The sequence below is a fragment of the Nycticebus coucang genome, chromosome 5 (genome assembly GCF_027406575.1).
Source record: "Nycticebus coucang isolate mNycCou1 chromosome 5, mNycCou1.pri, whole genome shotgun sequence".
NCBI lineage: Eukaryota > Metazoa > Chordata > Mammalia > Primates > Lorisidae > Nycticebus > Nycticebus coucang.
Genome location: NC_069784.1, coordinates 30721040 through 30745282, shown reverse-complemented (window position 1 = coordinate 30745282; position 24243 = coordinate 30721040). Strand labels below are relative to the sequence as shown.

Sequence of the window (24243 nt, the reverse complement as noted above, 5' to 3'; positions counted from 1 at the left end):
AATTGCTGAATATCAAATCATCACTGAACCCACACCACCAAACAAGGCTGGGAGCTGTGTGTTAAACCCAAACAGAATAACTACTTGGTAAAAATGAAAGCTTTTATAGGATCCAGAGTCTCTTAATATCCAAATAGAAAACCTGCAGAATTACTTGTCATACTAAGAACCAAGAAAATCACAACTTGAACGAGAAAAGCCAATAAACAGATGACAACACTAAGATAACTCAGACTTTGAAAAATATCTCAAAAAATTTAAGGAAACTGGCCCAGTGCCCATAGCACAGTGGTTACAGCGCCAGCCACATATACCAGGGGTAATTGGTTTGAACCCGGCCAGGGCCAACTGCAACAAAAAAATAGCCAGGTGTGTGGCGGGTGCCTGTATTTCCAGCTACTCGGAGGCTGAGGCAAGAAAATTGCTTAAGTCTAGGAGTTCAATGTTGCTGTCAGCTGTGACGTCACAGCACTCTACCGAGGGTGACAAGTGAGACTCTGTCTCAAAAAAAAAAAATTAAGGAAACTACTATAAAAAGGTTTCAAAGAGCAATGATATTTTGCAGAGAGAGAAAAACCCACCTTAAATTCATACAGAATTTCCAGAGACCTTGAATAGTGAAACATCTTAAAAAAGAACAAAGTTGGAAGACTTATACTTCCTCATTTCAAAACTTACTACAAAGCTACAATAATCAAAACAGTTTCGTTCTGTCATAAAGACAGACATATAGACCAATGGAATAGAATAGAAAGTACAGAAACAAACTATTGTAGATACAGTCAAACGTTTTTTGACAAGGGTGCCAAGACCATTCAGTGAGGGAAAGGACCATCTTCTCAGCAAAAGGTGCCAGGAAAACTGGATATCTATATGGAAAAAAGATGAGGTTGCGTATATAAAAATTAACTCAAAAATGGATCAAAGTCCTAAATGTAAGACTATCTAATTCTTAGACAAAAATATAGATCAAAACCTTCATGACATTTGGCAAAGATTTCTTACATATGGCACAAAAGGCACAGGCAACAAAATTAAAAATAGATAAACTGGATTTCATCAAAATTGTAGGTCAATGGACACTTTCTTTTTTTTTTTTTTTTTTTTTTTGTGGTTTTTGGCTGGGGCTGGGTTTGAACCCGCCACCTCCGGCATATGGGACCGGCGCTCTACTCCTTGAGCCACAGGCGCCGCCCCAATGGACACTTTCAAGACAATGAGAAGACAAGCCACAGTACGAAAGAAAATATTTACAAACCATGTTTAATGAAGGTTTGAAATCCACTATATACAAAGAACCATACAACTCAATAGCAAAACCCCAAACAATCCAGTTTAAAAATGGGCAAAGGATGTGAACAGACTTTTCTCCAAAGAAGAAACACGTATGACTAATAAACACATGAAAAGATGCTAATCATTAGGGAAATGCAAATCAAAATCATGAGATACCACTGAATACACATTGGGATGGCTACCTATAAAAAACCCAGAAAACAGTAAGTATTGGGGAGGATGCGACAAAATGGCCTGTTCCTCAAAAAGGTCAACAGAGAATTACCATATGATACAGTAATTCTACTTCTAGGTATACCCCAAAGAACCGAAAGTGGGGACTCATATATTTGTACACCAATGTCCATAGGAGCATTATTTACAATAGCCAACAAGCCTAATATCCACTGACAACTGGATACACAAAATGTATAATGGAATATTATTCAGCCTTAAAAAGGAATGAAATTCTCATATATATGATTAGTAGTTAATACATAGATTATAAAGAACTTCTGCAATTCAACAACCAAAAACCAAACAACCCAATTCAAAAATGCCAAAAAACTTGAATAATTCTCCGAAGAAGATATATAACTGACAAACAAGCATATAAAAAGATGCTAAATGTTGTTAATCATTAAGGAAATGCAAATCAAAACCATAGTGAAATATCATCTCACACTTGTTAGGAAGGCTACTATCAAAATAACAGACAAGGGCTGAGTAACAGCTTCCCTGCGACTGGGAACAGCGAGTCTGGGGAGACAAGACTCCAGGCATCTCTGGCCGGTGGGATCTGCCTATAATCATCCCTTTGAGGATACAGGGAGCCAGCAAGGGACTTCTGGACCCCAAGAGGAGGACAAAAACAGTGGAAAACTGGCAAGTGGTTGCGTGTGTTCGATCGACCTAATCATGCCGGCAACCCACCAGCCTCTCAGGAAATTCCCGGCAGATGTGTGCTGCAAAGGGACACCCCCCCAGCCCTGCTGCCCGCCTTCCAGCAGGGCCTTTTTGTTCTGAATCCAAATGGGCGTCAGCTGGAGCTTTCGACAGCAGGTGAAGATTGTGTTATCCAGAGATACCCATTATACTGTCTCCTAAAAACAGGAGACAGGAGGGAACAGAGGTGGGAGAGGGTGAGGGGGTTGATCTGATGGGGGTTGGGGGGACAGCCTGGATCCTGTAGCAGACAGGGCGAAAGGAACCACATCTGTCTGCACAGTCTGCAGCTGGCTCAGGACCTCGTTTCTCAATCAGTTGTCCCCCATGCTCAGTGGGCTGGGTGCGCAGTGGGTGCATCCACTGAGAAGAGCCTGTAGATTGCCACTATTGTGGACTGTGTGGGTTCAAGAAAAGAAGGCTGAGGGTCCTGGTGGTGCGGAGGCTTATGATGGGCACTTGGACCTCACTGTTCCTTCATTCACACAGTCAGACCCTGCCAGTCTCTGGGCCAACCCCTAGGTGCTTGATTTGGAACAGGAAACAGCTCCTGCCCCTCAGACCCCCTTTGTGGAGGCCTTCCTGTCTGGCACCTGGATGACAGGTGCAGAACAGGCAGACCCTGGAGCCCAGGCTGCCTGGGCTCAGCTCTCAGCTTGGCCACTCTCTTGGCTTCTGACCTTGGACAAGAAACTAACCTTCTCTGTGCCTCAGTGTTACCTGTGACGTGGGGATGACAGTAAGCCCTAATGTATGCAGTTGTCATGAAGTTCAATAGCTTAGTGAGTATAAAGAGCTTGGAATAGGGCCTGGGCCCTAGTCAATAATGGCAAAACAGCAGTGGCACCGTTGTGCTACTTCTGCAGTCACATTTTCCAAGCCATATCCACAACACACTCTGTTGATCTTTCTAGAAGATTGGTTTGATCATGGTAAAATTGCTCAAAGCCATCATTGGTTTAAAGTCCAAACTTTCACATAACCTTCAAGCCCTGCTTTTCTACCCCACCCACATTTTCCGGGTGCATTCTCATGCCCACATCTTTCCTCTCCCTGCCTTACAGCCCTCCCAAGGGGATGGCCTACATCCTGCTCTACTTTCTAGACTTTTCCTGCTCCCTCCCTAGAGATCGGTCCTTCAAAAGGCCCCTTGGGAACACTTTTACATTGCTGGTGGGACTGCAAACTAATACAACCTTTTTGGAAGGAAGTATGGAGAATCCTTAAAGAACTCAAATTAGTCCTCTCATTTGATCCTGCCATCCCATTAGTAGGCATCTACCCAGAAGAAAATAAAATCCTTTTATCATAAAAAAAGAAAAAAAGAACAGACAATAACAAGTACTGAAGAGAATGCAAAGAAATGAGAACCCTTATGCACACTGCAGGTGGGAATGTAAACAGTGCAGCCATTATGATAAACATTATAGAGGTTCCTCGAAGAATTAGAATTACCATCCAATCTAGACATTCTACTTCTGGATATGTGTCCAAACTGAAAACAGGATCTGGAAGACATCTGCACACACATCTTCCCTGCAGTATTATAAGGGCCAAGAGGTGGAAGCGATCCAAATGTCCACTGACAGATGAATGAATAAAGAATATGTATATATGCAATAGAATATCAGATGGCCTTAATAAAGGGAAATCCTGTCACATGCTACTGTGTGGGTGAACCTTGGCATTATGCTATGTGAAATAACTCAGTCACAAAAGGACAAATTCTACGCGATTTTACTCCCTTGAAGTAGCTAAAGGAGTAGAATTATAGCAAGAGAAAGTAGAGAGGTGGTTGTCGGGGAGGAGGGGGAGTGGGGAAGACAAGGAGGAACTAGTACAATGGGTACAGCGTTTGTTTTGCAAGATGAAAAAGTTCTAGAGATCTGTTGCTTAACAATGTGAATATACTTAACACTATGAAACTATGCACTTAAAAATGGTTAAGGTGAAGAAGAAAAAAGGCAAAATAGTGGTCACCAGAGGCTGAGAGAGGGGATAATGAGGAGTCACTATTTATGAGGCAGAGTTCCAGTTTGGGAGGACGGCAAAGTTCTGGAGAGGTCTAGTGATGAGGGCTGCACAACACTGTGAATATCCTTAAAGCAACTTACTTGGACACTTAAAAATGGTAAAATGATCAATTTTATGGTCAAATGATAAATACACATTATGTGTATTAGCAAAAAAAATGGAGAGAACCTAAAAGCCCTTCTGGGGATGAATGTTTAAATAAACTGTGTATATGCCTAAAAAGAAACGCTACTCAGCAATAAAAAGGAGTAAATTATTGATACATACAACAACTTGGATGGATCTCAAAGGCATTATGCTTAGTGAAAAAAAAAAAAACTGTATCGAAAGGTTACATACTATATGATTCCATTTATATATCTATTACATTCTCAAAATGACCAAACTATAGAGAGGCAGAACAGATCAGCAGTAGGGGCAGGGTGGGTAGGTGTGACTATACAGAGGTGCACAAAGATCGTTGTGAGCACAGACCAGTTCAGTATCTTGATCGTGGTCGTGCTTACAGAAAGCTATCCGTGGGGTCAAACTGAAACTACACATACATGTGTAAGCTCACACAAGTTAATGTAAAAAAAAATGGTGAAAGGTGGGAACACCATATTAACATTACTTTCCTGATTTTGATACTGTACCACATTTATACATATAAGGTATCTCCACTGGAAGCAGCTGGGTGAAAGGTTCAAGGTACTCTATGTATCGTTTTTGTAACCTCTTGTGAGTCTCTAGTTCTTTCAAAATTACAAAGTTAAAAAAAAAACAAAACTACATGCCCATAAAATAATACATGCTTTACAAAATAGACAACAAACCCATCGGAATGGTTCTCAAAGGCTGTGGTCCCCAACCCCCAAGCCATGGACCCATATCAGCCCAAAGCCTGTTAGGAACTCGGCATCACCACCTGAACCCGGCCTCCCATCCTATCCCTACAGCCTCCCAGCTGTGGAAAAATTATCTTTCCTAAAGCTGGTTCCTGGTGCCAAAAAGGTTGGGGACTGCTGCTCTAAGGGAAATAGGGAATAAATGAAATAAATTGTTAGCACTGCATTGGCCGGCAATGAGAGCGTACCAGAAGATGAGGAGTATGAGGGCCTCAAAAGAAGTTCAAGCAAAGTTGTTTTAATTCTGTATACTAATAAACCTCAGCTATCGACACAGACCGTGGATGAAACCCTATCAGCCACTTAGTAACTGCGACACTGAGCAAGCTACTCTGCTTCAGTCTTTTCATTTAGTAAAAATAGAAACAAGATAACTCATTCTCAACTTTCAAGAACCAATGTTAAATGGAAATAACATAGGTAAAGTCGTTATCACAATGTCTAGCGCTCAGCAAGCAGTTCATTGAAGTTATTATTACCATCATAAATGCAACCACCAAAATTACCTTCTAAATTGGCTGACAAAAGATATAAAACTTTATCTTTCCTTTAGAAACGAAGAACTTGGTGAGATCAGACACTGTTTATCTTTTTCACTGTTGTATCCTGAAGTTTTGCACACAGATATGTACTTAATCAAGTAAATGAATAATTACACGGTTGGATTTCACCATGTCAGTACATCTTTACTATGTAGTTCAACTCCTGTACCTTCATCCTTCATGTTCCGATCTATCTGTGGACCGGCATTCCTTTCTCGGAACTGTATGCCCTGCATGTGTCTTTGCATGACTTCCTGTATGACTTCAAACAGTGGTTGATCCTGTTTGAGATACGATAGATGTTACCTCTGTTAGAAATTACACTTTTTTTTATCTTCCATCAAATCCTGCAAATGAAATGATATTAAAATATATACTTCCCTTTGGAGACAGAAATAGGGATCGGGGTAGGGCTGAGGAAAGAAGCAGCTCTTACACACCAAATAATACAGTTTGCCATGAGAACAGGCGACATCAGTAGTCTTGACTATTCATGCCCGTGACATGAAATAATTTATAATTTTGCTGAAACACAAAAACCAATTTAGTGAGCTTGTATTGTTAGTGTGTTCAACTAATAAATGAACCTCGCTTGTCATCCAGCACCTAAATTTTAAATTGGCATTGCAATTCTCACTAATCTGCATCCACAGGTAGGGGGAATAAATAATGTTCAAAGGGAGTACTCTTAAATTTGAGGATCTATAACGACTTGGGAAAAGATCTCTAGTGAATGCATTTTCTTTACCCAATTACTAAATATGATATTCAGGATGACATATAGGAAAATATATAAGTGTATTTTAAAAAATAAGGTAAAGAATGTTAAATTAAAACAAAATATTTAGAGTCCTTATAAGTTTATGTCTCATTTAAAAAAAAATCTGAATAAAACGAAAACTCTACTATATAAAAATTCTACTGGTGATTATGTAATTATGAGAAAACAAATAGTTATGTATAAAACAAATATTTGCTTCATTGGACGAGCCTATATTCACTTTAATGAACGTCAGCCAATAAAAGAAGGCAGGTAAGAACATTTTTGGACAAATGTTCTTCGAATACTTCATGATATAAATAAACATCAGGGGGACACACAAGTAGCTTACACAGATACTACGCCCCCTGCCCAGTCATATATACCAAACAAACCGTAATGCAAAGACAGACCAGGAGTGGCGAAAGAACAGCATCATTGAACATCCCTTTTTAGGCTAGTCAAGTGAAGCAGTGGGAGTGGAGAAAGAACAAAGGAATCTGTAACTGGTTGTGATCAATTAGTTGTAAACACCACTGCCCTCGGACCAGCTCTCAATGTACATTCTTGATTGGGGAAAAAAAATACTAAGAAATGTTTGTTCATTCTTCACTGTTCATAAGAAAAGCTCTAAACTCCCTGGATTGGTAGTCAAGGCTAATCTCTCGCGACCCTGCAGGTGCCCTGAACACAAAGCCAGATCAGACTGAGCAACATGTCCCCTAACTGGGCTTCAATCCTGTATGTGCTTTATCACTCCTTCCAGCTCAGGTCTCCTCACAACTTCCCCCATCTCTCCTGAAATCCTACTCACCTTTTAAGACTCGTTTAGGTGAAATTTTAGGCACTTTCTAAAGTTCTCCCAGAGATCCACCTGCTATATTTCTGTCTCTCTCTCTTTTTAGAGGCTGCCTAGTACTTTCTCTAAACCTTTTTTCAATGACCACATTTATGTGCAAACCATCTCTTCTACCACAAGTTGAACTCTTTAAGCAATGAGCAAGTCTTATCTCCGCAATGCCTCGCAGCACCAGCAGATGTGAATAATACTGATATTTGAATAATTCTTATGATTAGGATTCTTAATTATATTTATTTTTATATTAGATGCTAAAAGTAATTTTTCAGGAAAAAATTATTTAAAGAAATGATTGCTACCTGTGTGCCAGCAGGCAAAGGAGCAGAATCATCTGTAGGATACATTCTGGATACTGGGCACTTGAGAATGTCAAGACCATTTGGAACCATTTTACAGTAATCTTGAACACACTGCAGCCACCACCACACAGCATCCCGGCAATTGTATCTGGCATACGTTCCTTCACCAAGAAGATTAGGAATGAGACCGTGCCTCAGGGTGCCAGCAAATGCTAAAATAATATTCCTAAAACAACAGAATAACGTAGATCATTTGAAATGAAAACAAGCACTTAAAAAATTAAAGACAAAACCCAGCCACTTTTGGTAATAATATTATGGATGCATCTTCCCTCCTGCCCTTTTTTCTTTACATTTTCACGTAGAAAGTACTCTTACGATAGAAGCAGCACTGAATTAAATTAAGAAACCTTGACTCCAGCCTAGGATTTTTCACTAATCTGTGTAATGTACCTTTTCTGGTATAGTTTTTGATCTGTGGAGTGAGGGACTAAACTGGGTGATCTTTAAGGTCCCTTGTCAATGCTCTGGATTGTACTTTTGAAATTTACGGTATTTCAAAATCTAAGTAACTACTAAATGTGGACTTTATTATTTTAAATATGTGTAAAAGAGAGCAAGAACAGAACAAACATAAGAAAATAAATTAATAGAAGCTGACCTTGAAAAACAGAATTCATGTTTAAAAACTGGTTATTTGTTGTAAAGTGTTATTCTACTATTATATATCAAATGACAACTTAGTAAGAGAGTATGACATTCTAGAAAGAGCATGAGATTAAAAAATAAAGCTGAGACTCGGTGTCCGTAGCGCAGTGGTTACAGCACCAGCCACATACACCAAGGGTGGCAGGTTCAAACTCAGTCCGGGCCTGCCAAACAACAATGACAACTGTAACGAAAAATAGCCGGGCATTGTGGTAGGCGCCTGTAATCCCAGCTACTTAGGAGGCTGAGGCAAGAGAATCTCTTAAGCCCAAGAGTTTGAGGTTGCTGTGAGCTGTGACACCACAGCACTCTACTGAGGGCGACATAGTGAGACGCTGTCTCAAAAAAAAAAGAAAGAAAGAAAAAGAAATAAAGCTGAAGTCTAGATCTCCTAGGTTTGTCATCTCCATGACCTTGGAAAAGTCATTTAAAATGTCTAAACCTTAGTGCTTTCTGATTAAACCCTTCAGAAATTTTGTTAATTCCATGTCTCAGTTTAATGCCTTTTAAATAATAATGCAACAGGAAAGTTTCTTTTCTTTCTGTTTTTTTTTTTTTTGAGACAGAGCTTTAAGTTGTCACCCTCGGTGGAGTGCCATGGCAACGCAGTTTACAGCAAATTCTAGCTCCTGGGCTGAAGTGATTCTCTTGCCTTGGCATCCTAAGTAGCTGGGACTATAGGTACCCACCACAATTCCAGGCTATTTTTTGGTTGTAGCTGTCATTGTTGTTTGGCAGGTCCAGGCTGGATTTGAACTTGCCAGCTCTGGTGTATGTGGCTGGTGCCTTAGCCGCTTGAGCTACAGGCACCGAGCCAGGAAAGTTTATTTTCTATACTTCCAATTAATAAAAGGTCAGAGGGCTACCAATCTTAACCATCTGGAACAATGTTATACACTTCAATTAAAATCTGTTCTGATTCTGAATACCTCTGTAGAGGGAGGAAGCAGAACCATCTGCAGTGGTGATACATGTCCACCAAAATGGGTTTCCTATATCACTCAGCCAAACTAAGAGCTGGTTGTGGCCAAGTGACTGTATTCCATGCAACAGAATGAGAAGGGAACTGATACATGTTCAGTGTATGGGAAGCAAGCGTTTCCCCAGGCTCCTTCCCTCTCTGCAGCTGCCTGAAGAGAACACAGAGGCCATAGAGACGGCAGATCTTCCAAACAGAAGGAACTCATATCCCGGAATCACTGTGTGGCAAGGTGCCTACTCACCACAAGCAAGGAATAAATTTTCTTCGTGAAAATCGACTGAAATGTAAGTGTTTATAATTTATAACAGTAAGTACTATCCTAACAAATACATTATCCTCTGGGAATCAACCAGATCAGGGGAGGCAAACATTTTCTATAACTGATGATACAGTGAACATTTTAGGCTTTGTGGAGCCATATATGGTCTGTGTCACATATTCTTTTTTTCAATAGGCCTTTAATAAGGTAAAGCTATTCTTTGCTCATAGGTTACATAAAATAGGTGACAGGCCACAATCTAGACAGCTATCCATAAAGTTAAGAAGCAGAAATTTGTGATGGTGCACAGAGGGATTATTGGGAAGGCAAATAACAACAACATACAAACTAACATTTATGGAATGCTTAGCATATTCTGTACAGACATTTTAACTGTATTAGTGCACTTAATCCTCACAACACCCTGTAAGATACGTACTCAGAACCATTTTACACAGAGCACGAGGAGAGTTAAGGAATCCCTCAGTTGGTAGTTTGGAACCTGGGTTAGAAGCTGGCAATCGGACCTGAAGCCCATGTCCTTAACCTCTGTATACCATGATGAATACTGATGCTCCACTTCTTACTTCTAACTCAGTCATGTAGGAGCACTTAGGGAAGAGGAAAACAGCCTTCCAAATTTCTATAGTACCACAATGATAACTTAATAAGAGAAATTCTTATCGTATATTATGTTAGCGGGAAAAAAATGCAGTTCATTTCAGATGCCCACCTAGAAACTTCAAGTTCAAAAGGATCAAAAATAAAACTTTTGGTGTATAAAAAAAAGCAACCTTCAGTTATTCTCTTGATGGCAACAAAACATGTCATATAAATTCTTTTTTGCTACAAGTTTTATTTTTGATTTAAGGAGATAGTGTCTCACTATAGTAGAACCTCCATAGTTGACTGCCTCTCTACAATGACCACCTCCTTAAGACTACCTAACTTTCCTAGACCAGACATGCACCACGTGTCCATATTGGTTCAGCAGGCCTAGTTCCTTATGTTGACAAGTTTGTTACACTGGCTTGGGTGGTCAACTTACAGAGTTTCTACTGTGTGTTACTCAGGCTGGTCTGGGACTCCTAGGCTCAAGTGCCCCTCCTGCCTCAGCTTCCTGAGTAGGTGGGACTTGAGGCATATGCCATCACACACAGCTTGCTAAGTTTTAACTTGTAGAGTAATATTTTGAAGCTTTTTCCTTGGTCTGTTGATAACCATCTGGAAACCTTGTGAATACAGATTTCTGACTATGAGCACCACATACCCCGGCCTCAGGTTGGGGTTCAGGAGGTCTGGCATGAGGACTAAGAACCTGTGTTCCAAGCTCTCAGGTGATGATGACACTACTGATTGGTGGAACACACTTTGAGGGGCACCACTGGAGACCTTTTCAACCTCTAATAAATTCATTTATACTATTGTGACATAAGAAAACACCATTTTTAAGTCTAGAAAATATAAAACTAGAGCTTATAAGGTCTGATAAAAAATAGAGGAAAACCTGATATTATAATTCTTTCCATAAGACTCAGACAAAGATCTAGCAAGAGCTAGAGTTTCTTCATTATAGAAGAATAAAATGGTTGTAGAATTTTTAGTTTTATTAAAATTAGCTAATGCTAAAAATAACCGGACCTGTAATGTGAAGCACTAGAACTTAATAACTTTGAAGATTTTCACCCTTTTGAAATTCTATTATTAATCAAGCATATAAAAAATAAAATAAAACACCTAAACAAAAGGTACTTCCCAAATGTTGTTGAGAACAGATGGATGAGAAAGAAAGTTTGACAAGCATATAAAAAACATTCAGATATAAACTTGGCATTAGAATAGTTCAGAAATTCTCCTACCTGGCCTCTAAATAGCGTCCAGTGACCAGCAGTGTGCCTCTAAGTGCAATAAAAGTATCCCTTCCCCAGCAGCGGAAAAGACCAGAAGAAAAATGAGGCAAGCCTAGCAGAAAACATAACATAGCATGTTAATCATAATGACACACACAAACCTATGAACTCCATTACTATAAAAATAGTTGCCCTAAACCTGGGGTAACAAGGATAATTTTTAAGGAGTCAGAAAACTCCTTGATTTTTTTTTTTGAGACAGGGTTTTGCTCTATTGCTTGGGCTAGAGTGCAGTGGCATCACCACAGCTCACTGTAACCTTAAACTTCTGGGCTCAAGCAAGGAGTCCTCCTTCCTCAGTCTCCCACGTAGGTAGGAGTACAGATGTGCACCACTGTGCGTGGATAATTTTTCTTTCTTTCTTTCTTTTTTTTTTAGTAGAGACAGGGTCTCACCATGTAGCTCAGGCCAGTCTCAAACTCTTGGCCTCAAGTGATCTTTCTGCCTGGGCCTCCCAAAGTGCTAGAATTACAGGCATGAGCCGCCACGCCCAGCTAATCCCCTAGAATTAGGTGAAAAATACACCATTATACTTAACGTTTTATCATTCTAAATGAAAAAATAAGTTCTATTTTTTTTGTTGGGTATCCGTAAGTCTTTTTATCTGCTCTAGGCAGGTAAGAATTTAAGGGTAACCCGGGAATCACAAAGATCATTTTATTACTTTCTTCCTGTGACTTGACATTTTTGGTTTAGTTTGGAAAGTTCTAAATTTCAGTGGCCTCAAATACTAAGTACTTTCTAGAAATATGCTGGAAATTGGTTAAAAAGAAAACAAAAGCCTATCTTTAGCCTGTTCTGCTTGCTTGGATTTGTTACTTAATTCAGGTTTTAAATGTACTTGGCAGAAATGATGCCAATAAATACAGTTGAAAGCTGCCTATAATTCCAGCTACTCAGGATGCTGAGGCAAGAGGATCCCTGAAGCCCAAGAGTGTGAGCTATGATGCCACGGCGCTCTGCAGGGTGACAGAGTGAGACACTCTCATATATACGCTATGTGTATATATAGTGGAAAGCATTTGACCATAATTAGACACATAATAAAAAATTATTTGACATTGGTTTTATGTTTTAAAACTTGTAGAGGACCTTTACAAGTTTTGTAATTATAAGGTTGGGCTTCTTTTTAAAAATTGGGGGTGGTGGGGGAATATGATACAGGAGAAATAAGTAAAATAAATTTGATTTAAAAAAATAGAACATGAAAAGAATTAGAATAGAAACATGCAGAAGAAAGGAATTAACCTACAACAATACAAAACACACACAAATGCCTGGTGCACAGTTAAAATTAAATAGTAAGTATGGCTATTATTTTTGAGTGACTATCTACGAAATTTACTAAGTGGTAACATAAAATCTTGGACAACATTACAGGCTTTTAAAAAGTAATCGTTTTCCCTTAACTTCTTCTCTGTGAATACTACTAACTTAACCTTGTAATAATTTCTTACCTGCGGCCAGAGAAACACAACATTGCTCCTTTTCTTTTGTGATTTCATTTAGCCGATACGGTACATCTACAAGTGAAGGGGAAAGAAGCGGCAGAGAAGGGAATTTTCCTACTCCACACATTTGAACTGAACCCAGCGAAAGATGTTTCACAAAGGTCGAACCATTCTGAATAAAGCTGTAACAAAAGTGATGGAGTTTAAAATATTATTTGCAGATATACTGAACTTCTCAGCAGTTTTATTTTACTGGGTTTCTTTCTTTCAAATGATTTTTCTATATAAATGCATAACAACAGTAATACTAGTTGGAAAAAATTTTCAATTTGGATAGATTTTAAAACTGCTTTCAATTTACCCATTATTTTAGCTGGCTTTAAGTCCATTGTTGTAAATCAAATGGTAGAGTTGTAGTTTTGTTCTTTCTGAAATTATACCCTAATCAATTCGGTAGTTCTCACTGGTATGCTTCAATTTGTGGTTTAATTATAGGGAAATTCATCATTAAAAGCAAATTTCACTCATAATAATGCCAGAATACTTTTTCTGTTAATTGATTGAAAATTGTGTATGTATAATCAAAAAATTGTATCTCGGGCCGGCCTGGGTGTATGTGGTCGGCCCTGTTACCACTGTGCTAAGGGTGTCAAACCTCATCTATTGTTCTTGAAGTAGGCAGTTCTGAAAGTTGTAAACTGTTTAATGTTGGGCAGTTTGCCTTCCAAGTTTTTAGAAGGCAAATGCCGTGATTGTTATCATTGAAGGATTTTGGCTTTTTGCTTGCTTGGGTCATGTGTAGATTATGAACTAACCATATGGGGGAATACCTAAGAATGGTATACATTTTTAATATATAACAAATAAAAGATCACAAATACATGCTGAAATAAAATGGCAGAATTCATAATATAGACTAGCACTTACTGACTTGCTAACATGTGCTCAGTATGTTAGCGGGTAAATATTCTAGGTAAATGGCCAATCGGGTTCTCCTGGCACTGTCAGCTATTGTGTTCCATTTCTTTTCATTTTCCATCACATGTTAAAAACAAAATTTTAAACTAAAGTATAATTTGTGTATATAAGAAAAATACAAATAATAAGTATATAACTAGATGAATGATCACAAATAAACACACCCATGTAACCAATACCCAAGTCAAGAAATAAAATATTACCAGCGTTCCAGAAAAAAGAAATTGTATCAATTAACTTAGTAAGTCTGTTTACAAATAGAAATAAGATAAAACAATTTAGTTTTCCTATCAAGATGTTTTCTTACCTTTTCGAACAGATTTTAATATTTAAATTAAATACTACACAGTAAGGATGCTGATAAATTTATTACATGCTAAAAACTTTTTCAGCTCAATGAGCCTATGGTAATTCCTCATGTTTTAATCTTTTAAGAGTGTGTAGAAAGTGACTCTATATGTGGTTTCTACACAAACGTAACTATTTACTTAAGCTTTGCTAGATATACCTTGACATCTGCTTCCACGCTATATCCAGAAGAGTGGTATATGCACCAATTAATATAGCATCAAAGTAACATGGGATAAGGTAACGTGGGATCTGCTTCAGGTAGAAGAACATGGCCTGCAACCATTTACCAACCTGTTACAAAATAATTTTAAAAGTTAATTTGGTATGTGTACACAGTAGTGTTTTAAGAGATAAAATCCAAACATGTAGCTTTACTACCTAGTAATCTATCAACCAGATTTCTATATATTAAAACTGAAAGATGATGAAGAAAGGAAGAAAATGGTTCAGCTTAGAAAACAACATAATTATATATAACATGGTAATGATTCTTGTTATGCCTTTTTTTTTAAAAGACTAGAAGAGCTCTACTTACGTCGGCAACAGTTCCTGATCGTGAAATGAGCCGGCTACTGACGTAGTCAATCATCCAATCTCCAGATCTCAAATTATCACAAAAAGGATGCCCCAGGTCATTCTTTGGTCTTATTTCTGCCAGTACTGACATTAATCCTGAAAATTCAGAGATACTGTATTATTGACAGAGACAATTTATTCCCACAGCTTCTAGTCTCTACTCTGCGTCAATGATTTGAGGTGAACCCAGAGTGGCAGACACAAGAACTATTTCTGTAGCATGTTTTAAAAAATTAAAAAATAAGTAACTTGAAGATAAATTTCTTGCCTAATCGTCTTTAGGAAACAAAGCTTAACACATTAAAAAGCTGGAAAACAGGGCGGCGCCTGTGGCTCAGTCGGTAGGGCGCAGGTCCCATATACCAAGGGTGATGGGTTCAAACCCAGCCCCAGCCAAACTGCAACCAAAAAATAGCCGGACGTTGTGGTGGGCGCCTGTAGTCCCAGCTACTCGGGAGGCTGAGGCAGGAGAATCGCTTAAGCCCAGGAGTTGGAGGTTGCTGTGAGCTGTGTGAGGCCACGGCACTTTACCGAGGGCCATAAAGTGAGACTCTGTCTCTACAAAAAAAATAAAAATAAAAATAAAAAGCTGGAAAACAGACAGTATAAAATAATGCTCTAATAAGCATTAGCATTTCCATGGAGGGTGCATAATGCTTAGTGAAGCCAGTTCCACTGCTGAATAATGGGACATCATGATGAAAACAATGCTTTAGAAAACAGTTCTGATGATGACCTATAGAATGGAATGATTTATGGTAACAAGGGTTGGAAAACTGGTTACATGGTTTGGTCCTAGAATAAGATGGTAACTGTGGAAATAAAAAAGATGTGGTATATCAAAGAAAACAGAAAAGAATCAAAAAATTATAATTACTGACTGAATACTGAGGATGCCAGGGGAAGATCCCAAAACACATTCCTGTATTCCAACACGATTAAACATACAATACTGTAAAATGCAGGCAAGTAAACTTTGTTTAGACGAGAGAAAGGACAAAGAAGTGGTAAGTTTGATTTAATCTGATGTTAATAGCCTGAAGGGAGTGATTTGTGGGCTGATGAAAATATTAAACTATCAGAGGGAAAAGAGATGGATATAAGGTAAAAAATCAAGTAAAAAGAATGAGCAGAACCATTTCATTGGGAGGATAAACAGAATTAGTAAAGAACCAGATTTAACTTTAAAAAAGACAGGCTAGAAAAGGAGCTCACCAAAATATGGTTCTTTTAGTCAAGTAAAGAGAATTCAACAGAGTGAAAAAGGAGTAGATATTGTTGCTTAAAACTGGTAACATGTACATTTCTTTATCACTCACAGCACAAAACATTTTGTGTTAAAAATAAAGGTGTTAGAAAAAATGCTCAAAGTACAAAAGTCTCAAAGAAGTTTATTGAGAGCTTTTTATGTGCTTTGCTTTGTAGAAGGTCTAATATAAAAGCTAAAAGACAAGTACCACAGAGAAGATGAAACCTACCTTCTTCTTTCTCAATGTTCAAAATCTACTTAGTGGAGTTTTAAAGCTGACAGTTTCCAAGTACTCAGTACGAAGTAGGGATTGTCTAAGTGCTTTACATGTGTTAACTCATTTAATCCTAACCATAACCCTCTGGGGGAGGTACCATTATCATGTCTATTTTATAGATGAGAAAACTGAGCCATGCATAGTAGCTTAACTACACCTAGGTTATACAGCTAGTCAGTGTAACCTAGGAAGTCTGGTTTTTAATCCTATTTCTTAACCACAATGATAAAGATTCACAAAAGGCTGGGTGTGGTGGCTCAGACCTATAATCTTAGCACTCTGGGAGTCCAAGGCAGGAGGATTGCTTGAGCTCAGGAGTTCAAGACTAACCTGAACAAGAGCAAAATCTGTCTCTACTAAAAAAAAAAAAAAAAAAAAAAAGACCGAAAGAAAAGAAAAGAAAAAATAGCCAGGTGCAGCAGTGTGCACTGGTAGTCCCAGGTCTTGGAGGCTGAGGCAGGAGGATCCCTTAAGCCCAGAAGTTTCAGGTTGCAGTGAGTTAGAATGCCACTGCACTCAGCCAGGGTGACAGAGCAAGACTGTCTCAAAAAAAAACAAAAAAATTATGCTAATTACCAAAATAAGGCAATAAATACATATTTTAAGGGTCAAGTAAAAGGTATAATAAAAAACACAATGAGTGTCTGGAGGACAAAGAAATTACTGTCAAAAGTTATAGTTAAAAAACGATTTATTGGGGCAGCGCCTGTGGCTCAGTGAGTAGGGCACCAGCCCCATATGCCGAGGGTGGTGGGTTCAAGCCCAGCCCCGGCCAAACTGCAACAAAAAAATAGCCGGGCGTTGTGGCGGGCGCCTGTAGTCCCAGCTGATCGGGAGGCTGAGGCAAGAGAATCACGTAAGCCTAAGAGTTAGAGGTTGCTGTGAGCCGTGTGATGCCACGGCACTCTACCGAGGGCGGTACAGTGAGATTCTGTCTCTACAAAAAAAAAAAAAAACAATTTATGGAAGTCGTAAGAATTACATTAGCCCTTAAAGATGAGCTAGATGGACAAAAAAATAAGAATTTGAAAAGAAGGCATGATAATTGGGAAACTATATGAACTAGGAATGCAGATATGATAAAGCAAACTTCTTAGATAAGTATTTAAGAAATCATTACCAACTAGATGGATCAAACTGATAGTTAAATATTTCGGTCCTTTAACTCACGTTACAACTACTCTAACTACACAGTTATTTTACTGTAAGTTCTCTTTATAGGATAAAACTAATGTACAACAAAAAATTCCAATTAGATGGAAAATAGATGACTATTATATTTACAACCTAAAGTCTCACTTGGGGCCCAAACAAGTATATTCTGTTTCTTGTTATGTATAACAAAGCTGATCAAGAAATATTAATTGAGGTCAAACCATATATAATGACCTATAAATGACCTTAGTGGTTGATACAAAACTGGTAATTCTAGGTAACCCTGCTTACTTTCTGCCACATGATGCTTTTAGTGTTTTACATGGTCTTATTTAATCCTCCCAAAGCCTTCTAAATTAGATAATACTCTTTACATGTTACAGAGGTAGAACTTGGGGGCACAAAGCAGTTATGTTACTTGCCAAAGGTCAACCAATGAGTAAAAGGCAGAGCTATAATTTAAATCCAAGCTGTCACACTCTGTGCCCATACCAGTTCTACAGGAAGACACCAGACGACCCTAAGAGAAAAACACAAAGCCTAGCTAGCAATCCTTCTACTCGCTTACCTTGGAGACCTGCATATTTAAGGGCTGACCAATTTGGTATGTTATAGCACCCTCCACCATCTTCCTGTTCTTCTGATTCACATCGGTAAAGTATTTGATTCAGTTCAGCCAAAGTTAATCTAGAGGCAATACTAAGAATTGGAAAATAAAGATAACTGATTAAATATATTGAAATTTCACTTGCTATCAATAGAATCAAAAAAGTAACATTTGAATTATGACTATAAAATGTCCTGTTAATATTTTGGGAACTCAACAAATAAACATATACAATATACATTATAAATAATAATTATTTGGGAAAAATATGCCAAAAATTCAAGGAATTAATCAAATGCCAAATTTTTTTAATTTAAATTTATTTTTAGAGATGGGAGCTCACTCTATTGCCCAGGCTGGAGTGCTGTGGCACAATCATAGGTCACTGCAGCCTTGAACTCCAGGCACAAGTGATTCCCCTACCGTAGCCTCCCAAGTAATGCGACTATACGCACCCACCACCATGCCTGGTTAACTGACAATTAAAATTTTTTTTTGTTGTTGAGACAGGGTCTCACTATGTTGCCTGGGTTGGTCTTGAACTCCTGGCCTCAAGCATTCCTCCTGCTTCAGCCTCCCAAAGTGCTGGGATTATAGGTGTGAGCCACCATGCCTAGAGAAGTGCCAAATTTTATTGATTAGAAGTATGTTGGAAAAATCTTTTGGGTGCTGTATCTTTTATCTTACTTTTTAAGAAACTTTTCTATTTTGGACTTAGTTTTTCTCCTCCTTTGTATTCTCCTGAGACATCAAGAACTTTTTATGCCAGTTCTCTCAAACTCAAAATACTTATCAAAGGATGGGCGGCACCTGTGGCTCAAAGGAGTAGGGCGCCGGTCCCATATGCTGGAGGTGGCGGGTTCAAACTCAGCCCCGGCCAAAAACTGCAAAAAAAAACCTAAAACAAAAACAAACTTATCAAAGAACCCATAAAGGGATCATCAAAAGTCAAAATTAACCACCTAAGAAATTATGTGGTCTCAGGTGAGGCAGGGTAGCTCATACGTATAATTCTGACACTCTGGGGGGCTGAGGTGGATGGATTGCTTAAAGTCAGAGATTCAAGACCAGTCTAAACCAGAATGAGACCCCATCTCTACTAAAAATAGAAAAATTAGCCAGGTACTGTGGCATACCTATAGTGCTAACTACTCAGGAGGCTGAGGCAGGAGGATTACTTGAGTTCAGAGTTTGAAGCTACAGTAAGCTAAGATAATACCACAGTACTCTGCGTGGGGCCATAGAGGGAGACTGACTTAAAAAAAAAAAATCGTGTGGTCTGACTTTGTATTTCCCTCCAGTTCCTTCTCTCCTCTTCTAAGGTTCCACTTCCCTTGAGTTTTCTTTATTAAAGAACTAAAATTTTCCCAGATAAAGATGCTTCTTGGTAATGGTCAGAGAGAAGTAACTACCCCGTTTCCCCGAAAATAAGACCCACTTACAGGAAAGATAAGATGTCCCCTGAAAGTAAGACCTAGCGCATCTTTGGGAGCACACCTTAAAATAAGACACTGTCTTATTTTCGGGGAAACGGTGCCTTTGATTTTCCAGGGTTCACTTAGCAGTAAGATCGTGTAACCGACTACACCTAAATACAACTGAAACTATTGTTTTCTTGTGCTTCTAGCTGCCAGAACATCATCTTACACAACTGACATTTTATGTGGAAACACAGCCTCTTATTACTTCCTTATTTCTTTCAGTTCTTTCTCAGCTTAGAAAGTCATTGTCGGCTATCCTTTGTTCCCACCACCTTCCTGTCATGCAGGGAGGAGAATCTACAGCCTTATAATCTCAAGATTGCTCTTTTTTAAGCATGAAAAGTGACAAGAAAAGTTTCATCTTTCTCTGCTGTACCCCTTTTAATAAAATAATTTGTGCTGTAAAATTTACATTCAGTCAAAAGGCTGCACTTAAGGAACTAGACGCCTATATGTGGCTTTAAGGCTACAGGTTCCCCACCCATATAAGCCAATGGATGGTGTGCAGAAAAATTACCTAGGAAGCTTATTAAAATGCAGATTCTTGGCCTTGCCCTAAGATAATGTGAAGTGTAGAGAGGAAAGTACATTTTATAAGCATTCCATAGAAATATAAACCTGCTCCATCACAGATTGTTGTTTTAGAATGTAATTAATTACTAAGAATAATTTGAATTAAGAGTTAATATGCAATAAAAGGCCTTATAAAACAACAAAAATTGAATACTGTAGAAAAATGGGCTAATAACATAAAATGACACTTCAACAAATAAATACGAACAGCCAATGGACCAAAAAAGATTAGCTTAACTAATATTTAAAGTAAATTAAATGCAGTGTTATTTTAAAGTAGTTTCTATTTACCAAATTGATTATTAATAATTAACACTTAATTGATAACTTATTAGGTACTTAATACTGTTCTAAGTGTTTTACTTAAGGAATCTTCACAACTCTGTATGAGAGGTAATATCATTTCATCTATTATAACTTTCCCATGGACTTCTTATAGCTAAAAAGAGCCTGATCATGAATTCGAAACCGGTGTATTATTATGATTTTTTCAATATATTGTTTTTTGTCTACGGATCCTGGCTCCTAACTACAACAGTCCTTGTTACAATGCTGAGGCATTTGAGGCCTCAGAAGTAGCCTCCGGGAACAGAAGCTCTCTCTTGACTTTCTGTCCTTCTCTTTCTACGTGCCCAAGGCAAGTCTCTAATTGTGGGTCAAAGACCCCATGCCAGAAAGGATCTTGGTCTGTGCTCTGGGAACAGGAAAGCTGCATGGAGAGGCGGGAAGAACCTACACAGACAGGCCTTCATGGGTTTGGATCTTAATGCTTTTTGTACAATCACGTTTCTACACAGTTGTCAATCATGCCTGTATAATGAAACCTCCATAAAACCCCCAAAGGATAGGGTTCGTGGAGCTTCTCGGTGGCTGACTCATGGAGGTGCCTGGAGGATGGTGTGCCAGGGAGGTGAGGAGCCGTGTCCCTTTCCCCATATCTCAACCTGTGCATCTCTTCATCTGTATCCTTTGTAACATTCTTTAAAATAAACTGGTAAATGTGTTTCCTTGAGTTCTGTCAGCTGCTCCAGCAAATTAACTGAACCCAAAGAGGGGTCATGGGAACCCCAACTTGAAGCTGGTCGGTCAGAAGTTCCAGAGGCCCTGACTTGCGACTGGTGACTGGAAGGTGGCAGAAACAGATTTGGGGACTGAGCCCTCATCTATGGCAACTGATGCTACCTCCAGGTAGACAGAGTTGAATTAGAGGAACCCAAGCTGGTGTCTGTTGTTTGATGTGTAGGGAAAAAACACATAACAAAAGTCTGCTGTGTTGGTTGTGGTGGTGTGAGAACAGAGGAAGAAAAACCAGTTTGAATGTTTCCAAAACACTCAGTCGTTTCTTTACTTCATGCTCTTAAATACCGCATTACATAATAAAATATACTCAGTATTAGTAAGGATGGTGCTGAAAGTATTAATTAATTAATATAATCTTCCTGGAGAGAATCAGTACAAGCCTCAAATATATGAATGGAGTCTAACAAAAAAATTCCACTTCTGTAAATTTACCCTAGTACTAATGATAGCAAACATGTATCTGACTTTTACTATGTGCCAGGTATTGTGTTAAGTGATTTATACGTGTCATCCTATTTAATCCACACAAAACCTAAGAGGTAGTTACTATTAGCCCTATTTTTCAGATGTAAAACTGAGATGAAGAAAGTTTTAAAGAATTTGTCCAAGAGCATATTGATAATGACGAGGCTGAAGTTAAACCCACATCTAAACCCTAAAATTCATATTCTTTGGTACTATGCATTGGCACCTCGTACGTGAATAATTAAGGATTTATGCAAAGATGAATGTACAAAGACATAACAGAGGGAATAATAAGCAATCAATCTAGATGTTCAAAAAAGGGAGACTGGTTAAATAATAGTATAGCCATATAGTAGAATATGTTAACAATTTAAAAAATGATATGGTAAAAGGTATGATGCATGCAACTTAGTCCGAAATCCCAAATAATTCAGAGAAATTGTGTGTGTGTGAGTGTGCGTATGGGTGTATACAGATAGATGCAGATGTGTGTGTGTGTATGCATGTAGGCATTCATGTTTCAATATCTAAAGAGACTTCACAAGCACAGGATAGTGCACATCTGAGCACACACACGAATGGAAGAGCAACAGGGGAAAACGTTAACAACAGGTCACGCTGACACGCTGGTATGCATCCAGGAGCAAAGATACAGAGCACCCTCAAAACTGCTCAAATCAGCCGAAGGGTGACTTATCAGTTATTAAAGTGGCAAGTCATTATAAAATAAGGCATACTTACGACGCAAAAGGAATTTTTAACATAGGATCTGAGTTTTCAACTGCAAGGCTCCCAGATTTAAAGTGAGGACTGAACTGTGTCAGATGATTTCGAAGAATTCCAACAGCTACCTGTGCATGTGGATCAAGACTAACTCTGAAAATATTAATAAAAAATGGTTCATTTTTAGGAGTAAATTCATTCAAAATTAACACAATATGCAAACTATTTTAAATATAAACGAATTCAACAGTTTGAACTTCAATTAACATACCTGAATATAATAACACTTCCTGGAGACAAGTTTTCAAACTCTATTTCTTGAATATATTCATTGGGCCCTTTTGTGGCAACTCCAGCTTGTTTAACGATTTTACTTTCATTAAGCTTGGAAAAATTAAGTTAAAAAAAATCAATTAAATGAATAATTCTGACGTCCTTAGAATATTAAACATAATAGTAAGATGAGATTCCCAAATACCTGAATATGTTCTCTGATTTCTACTGTGATATTGGGCATTCCGTTGATTGAATTCTCATCCTTCCTATAAGGATTTGTATTTCTCTCAATAGTTCTAGCTTCAAGAACTACTTCTTCAACTTTGCCTAAGAATATATAAAAATTTTAACAAACTTTTATGTGTAACCATCTGAAACTAGGAATTGCTAATGTAGTTTCAAATCATCTCAGAGTTGAAAATCACATACCCTCAGACACAGGAAAAAAAATGAAAATAACATACCAATTAACTTAAAAAATACCAAATAGTCTAGAAGTAGATGATTTTATTCAGAATGCATTTTTCATATGTGCTTAAAAAAAAAAAGTTAATTAGGCGAGGTGGTGTGGCACACACCTGTAAATCCTAGCACTCTGGGAGGCTGAGGAGGGTAGATTGCCTGAACTCAGGAGTTCAACTCCAGCCTAAGCAAGATTGAGACCAGTCTGAGCAAGAATGAGATCCATCCCTAAAAATAGCCAGGACCTGTAGTCCCAGCTGCTTGGGAAGCTGAGGTAAGAAAATCACTTGAGCCCAGGAGATGGAGGTTGCTGTGAGCTGTGATGCCACGGGACTCTACCAAGGGCAACAGTGTGAGACTCCAACAAAAAAAAAAAAATCCAAAAAACAAACAAACAAAAACCTTAATTGAAAAAGCTTTATTTGAAAGAAGATCTTAAATAATGGCTTAGCTCTAGGAAATAGTCTATAATCTTCCTAATTTTGAGCAGAGGGAAGTAAATAATTTGAAAGGCTTATTACATTTAAAAAAACTATTCAGAAATATAAAAAGTAGAGAACATCTTTTTAAAAACCTAGGTACTGCTACCTTGCTTATGAAAAATTTACAAATACAAGTGAACACCCTGTGTACCCTTTTTTTCCTTTGGGAGGTAATGGATACTTAACAGTTTGGTGTTCATTATTCCTGACATTTTATTACATATGTATACTATATTCTTAAACAGCATATGTTATTTTCCACACTTTCAAGTTTTATTAAAATGAATTCAAGTTATATATGTTTTTTGGCAACTTGCTTTCTACTCATCAACATTATTCTTTAGATTCATTCACAGTGCTACATTTTCTCTAACACATTTATTTCAAATGCCAAATAAAATTCCACCGTATGAATATATGAACATATATTCATTCCACTAAAGTTGTCTCTAATTTTTATTATAAATAATGTTGCAAGAAATATTCTTGAATCTTGAAGATTCGAATGAATATACATGAAATTTTTTCAGATATGTACCTAGTAGTAGATTTGCTGGATCAAAGCATATATAAAATTTCAATTTTACTGCTTAAATA

The 24243-nt window shown here is 38.0% G+C and overlaps 1 protein-coding gene across 1 annotated transcript in view; it reads right to left on the bottom strand.

Annotated features, from left to right (window-relative positions):
* Positions 1-24243, bottom strand: part of AGL (amylo-alpha-1, 6-glucosidase, 4-alpha-glucanotransferase) — a 79498-nt gene that overhangs the window by 25620 nt on the left and 29635 nt on the right. Inside the window, 10 exon segments of the mRNA XM_053591350.1 lie at positions 5853-5964; positions 7602-7827; positions 11410-11512; positions 12918-13093; positions 14398-14531; positions 14776-14912; positions 18066-18196; positions 22445-22579; positions 22698-22810; positions 22905-23029. Coding sequence (XP_053447325.1) covers positions 5853-5964; positions 7602-7827; positions 11410-11512; positions 12918-13093; positions 14398-14531; positions 14776-14912; positions 18066-18196; positions 22445-22579; positions 22698-22810; positions 22905-23029 — 1392 coding nt within the window.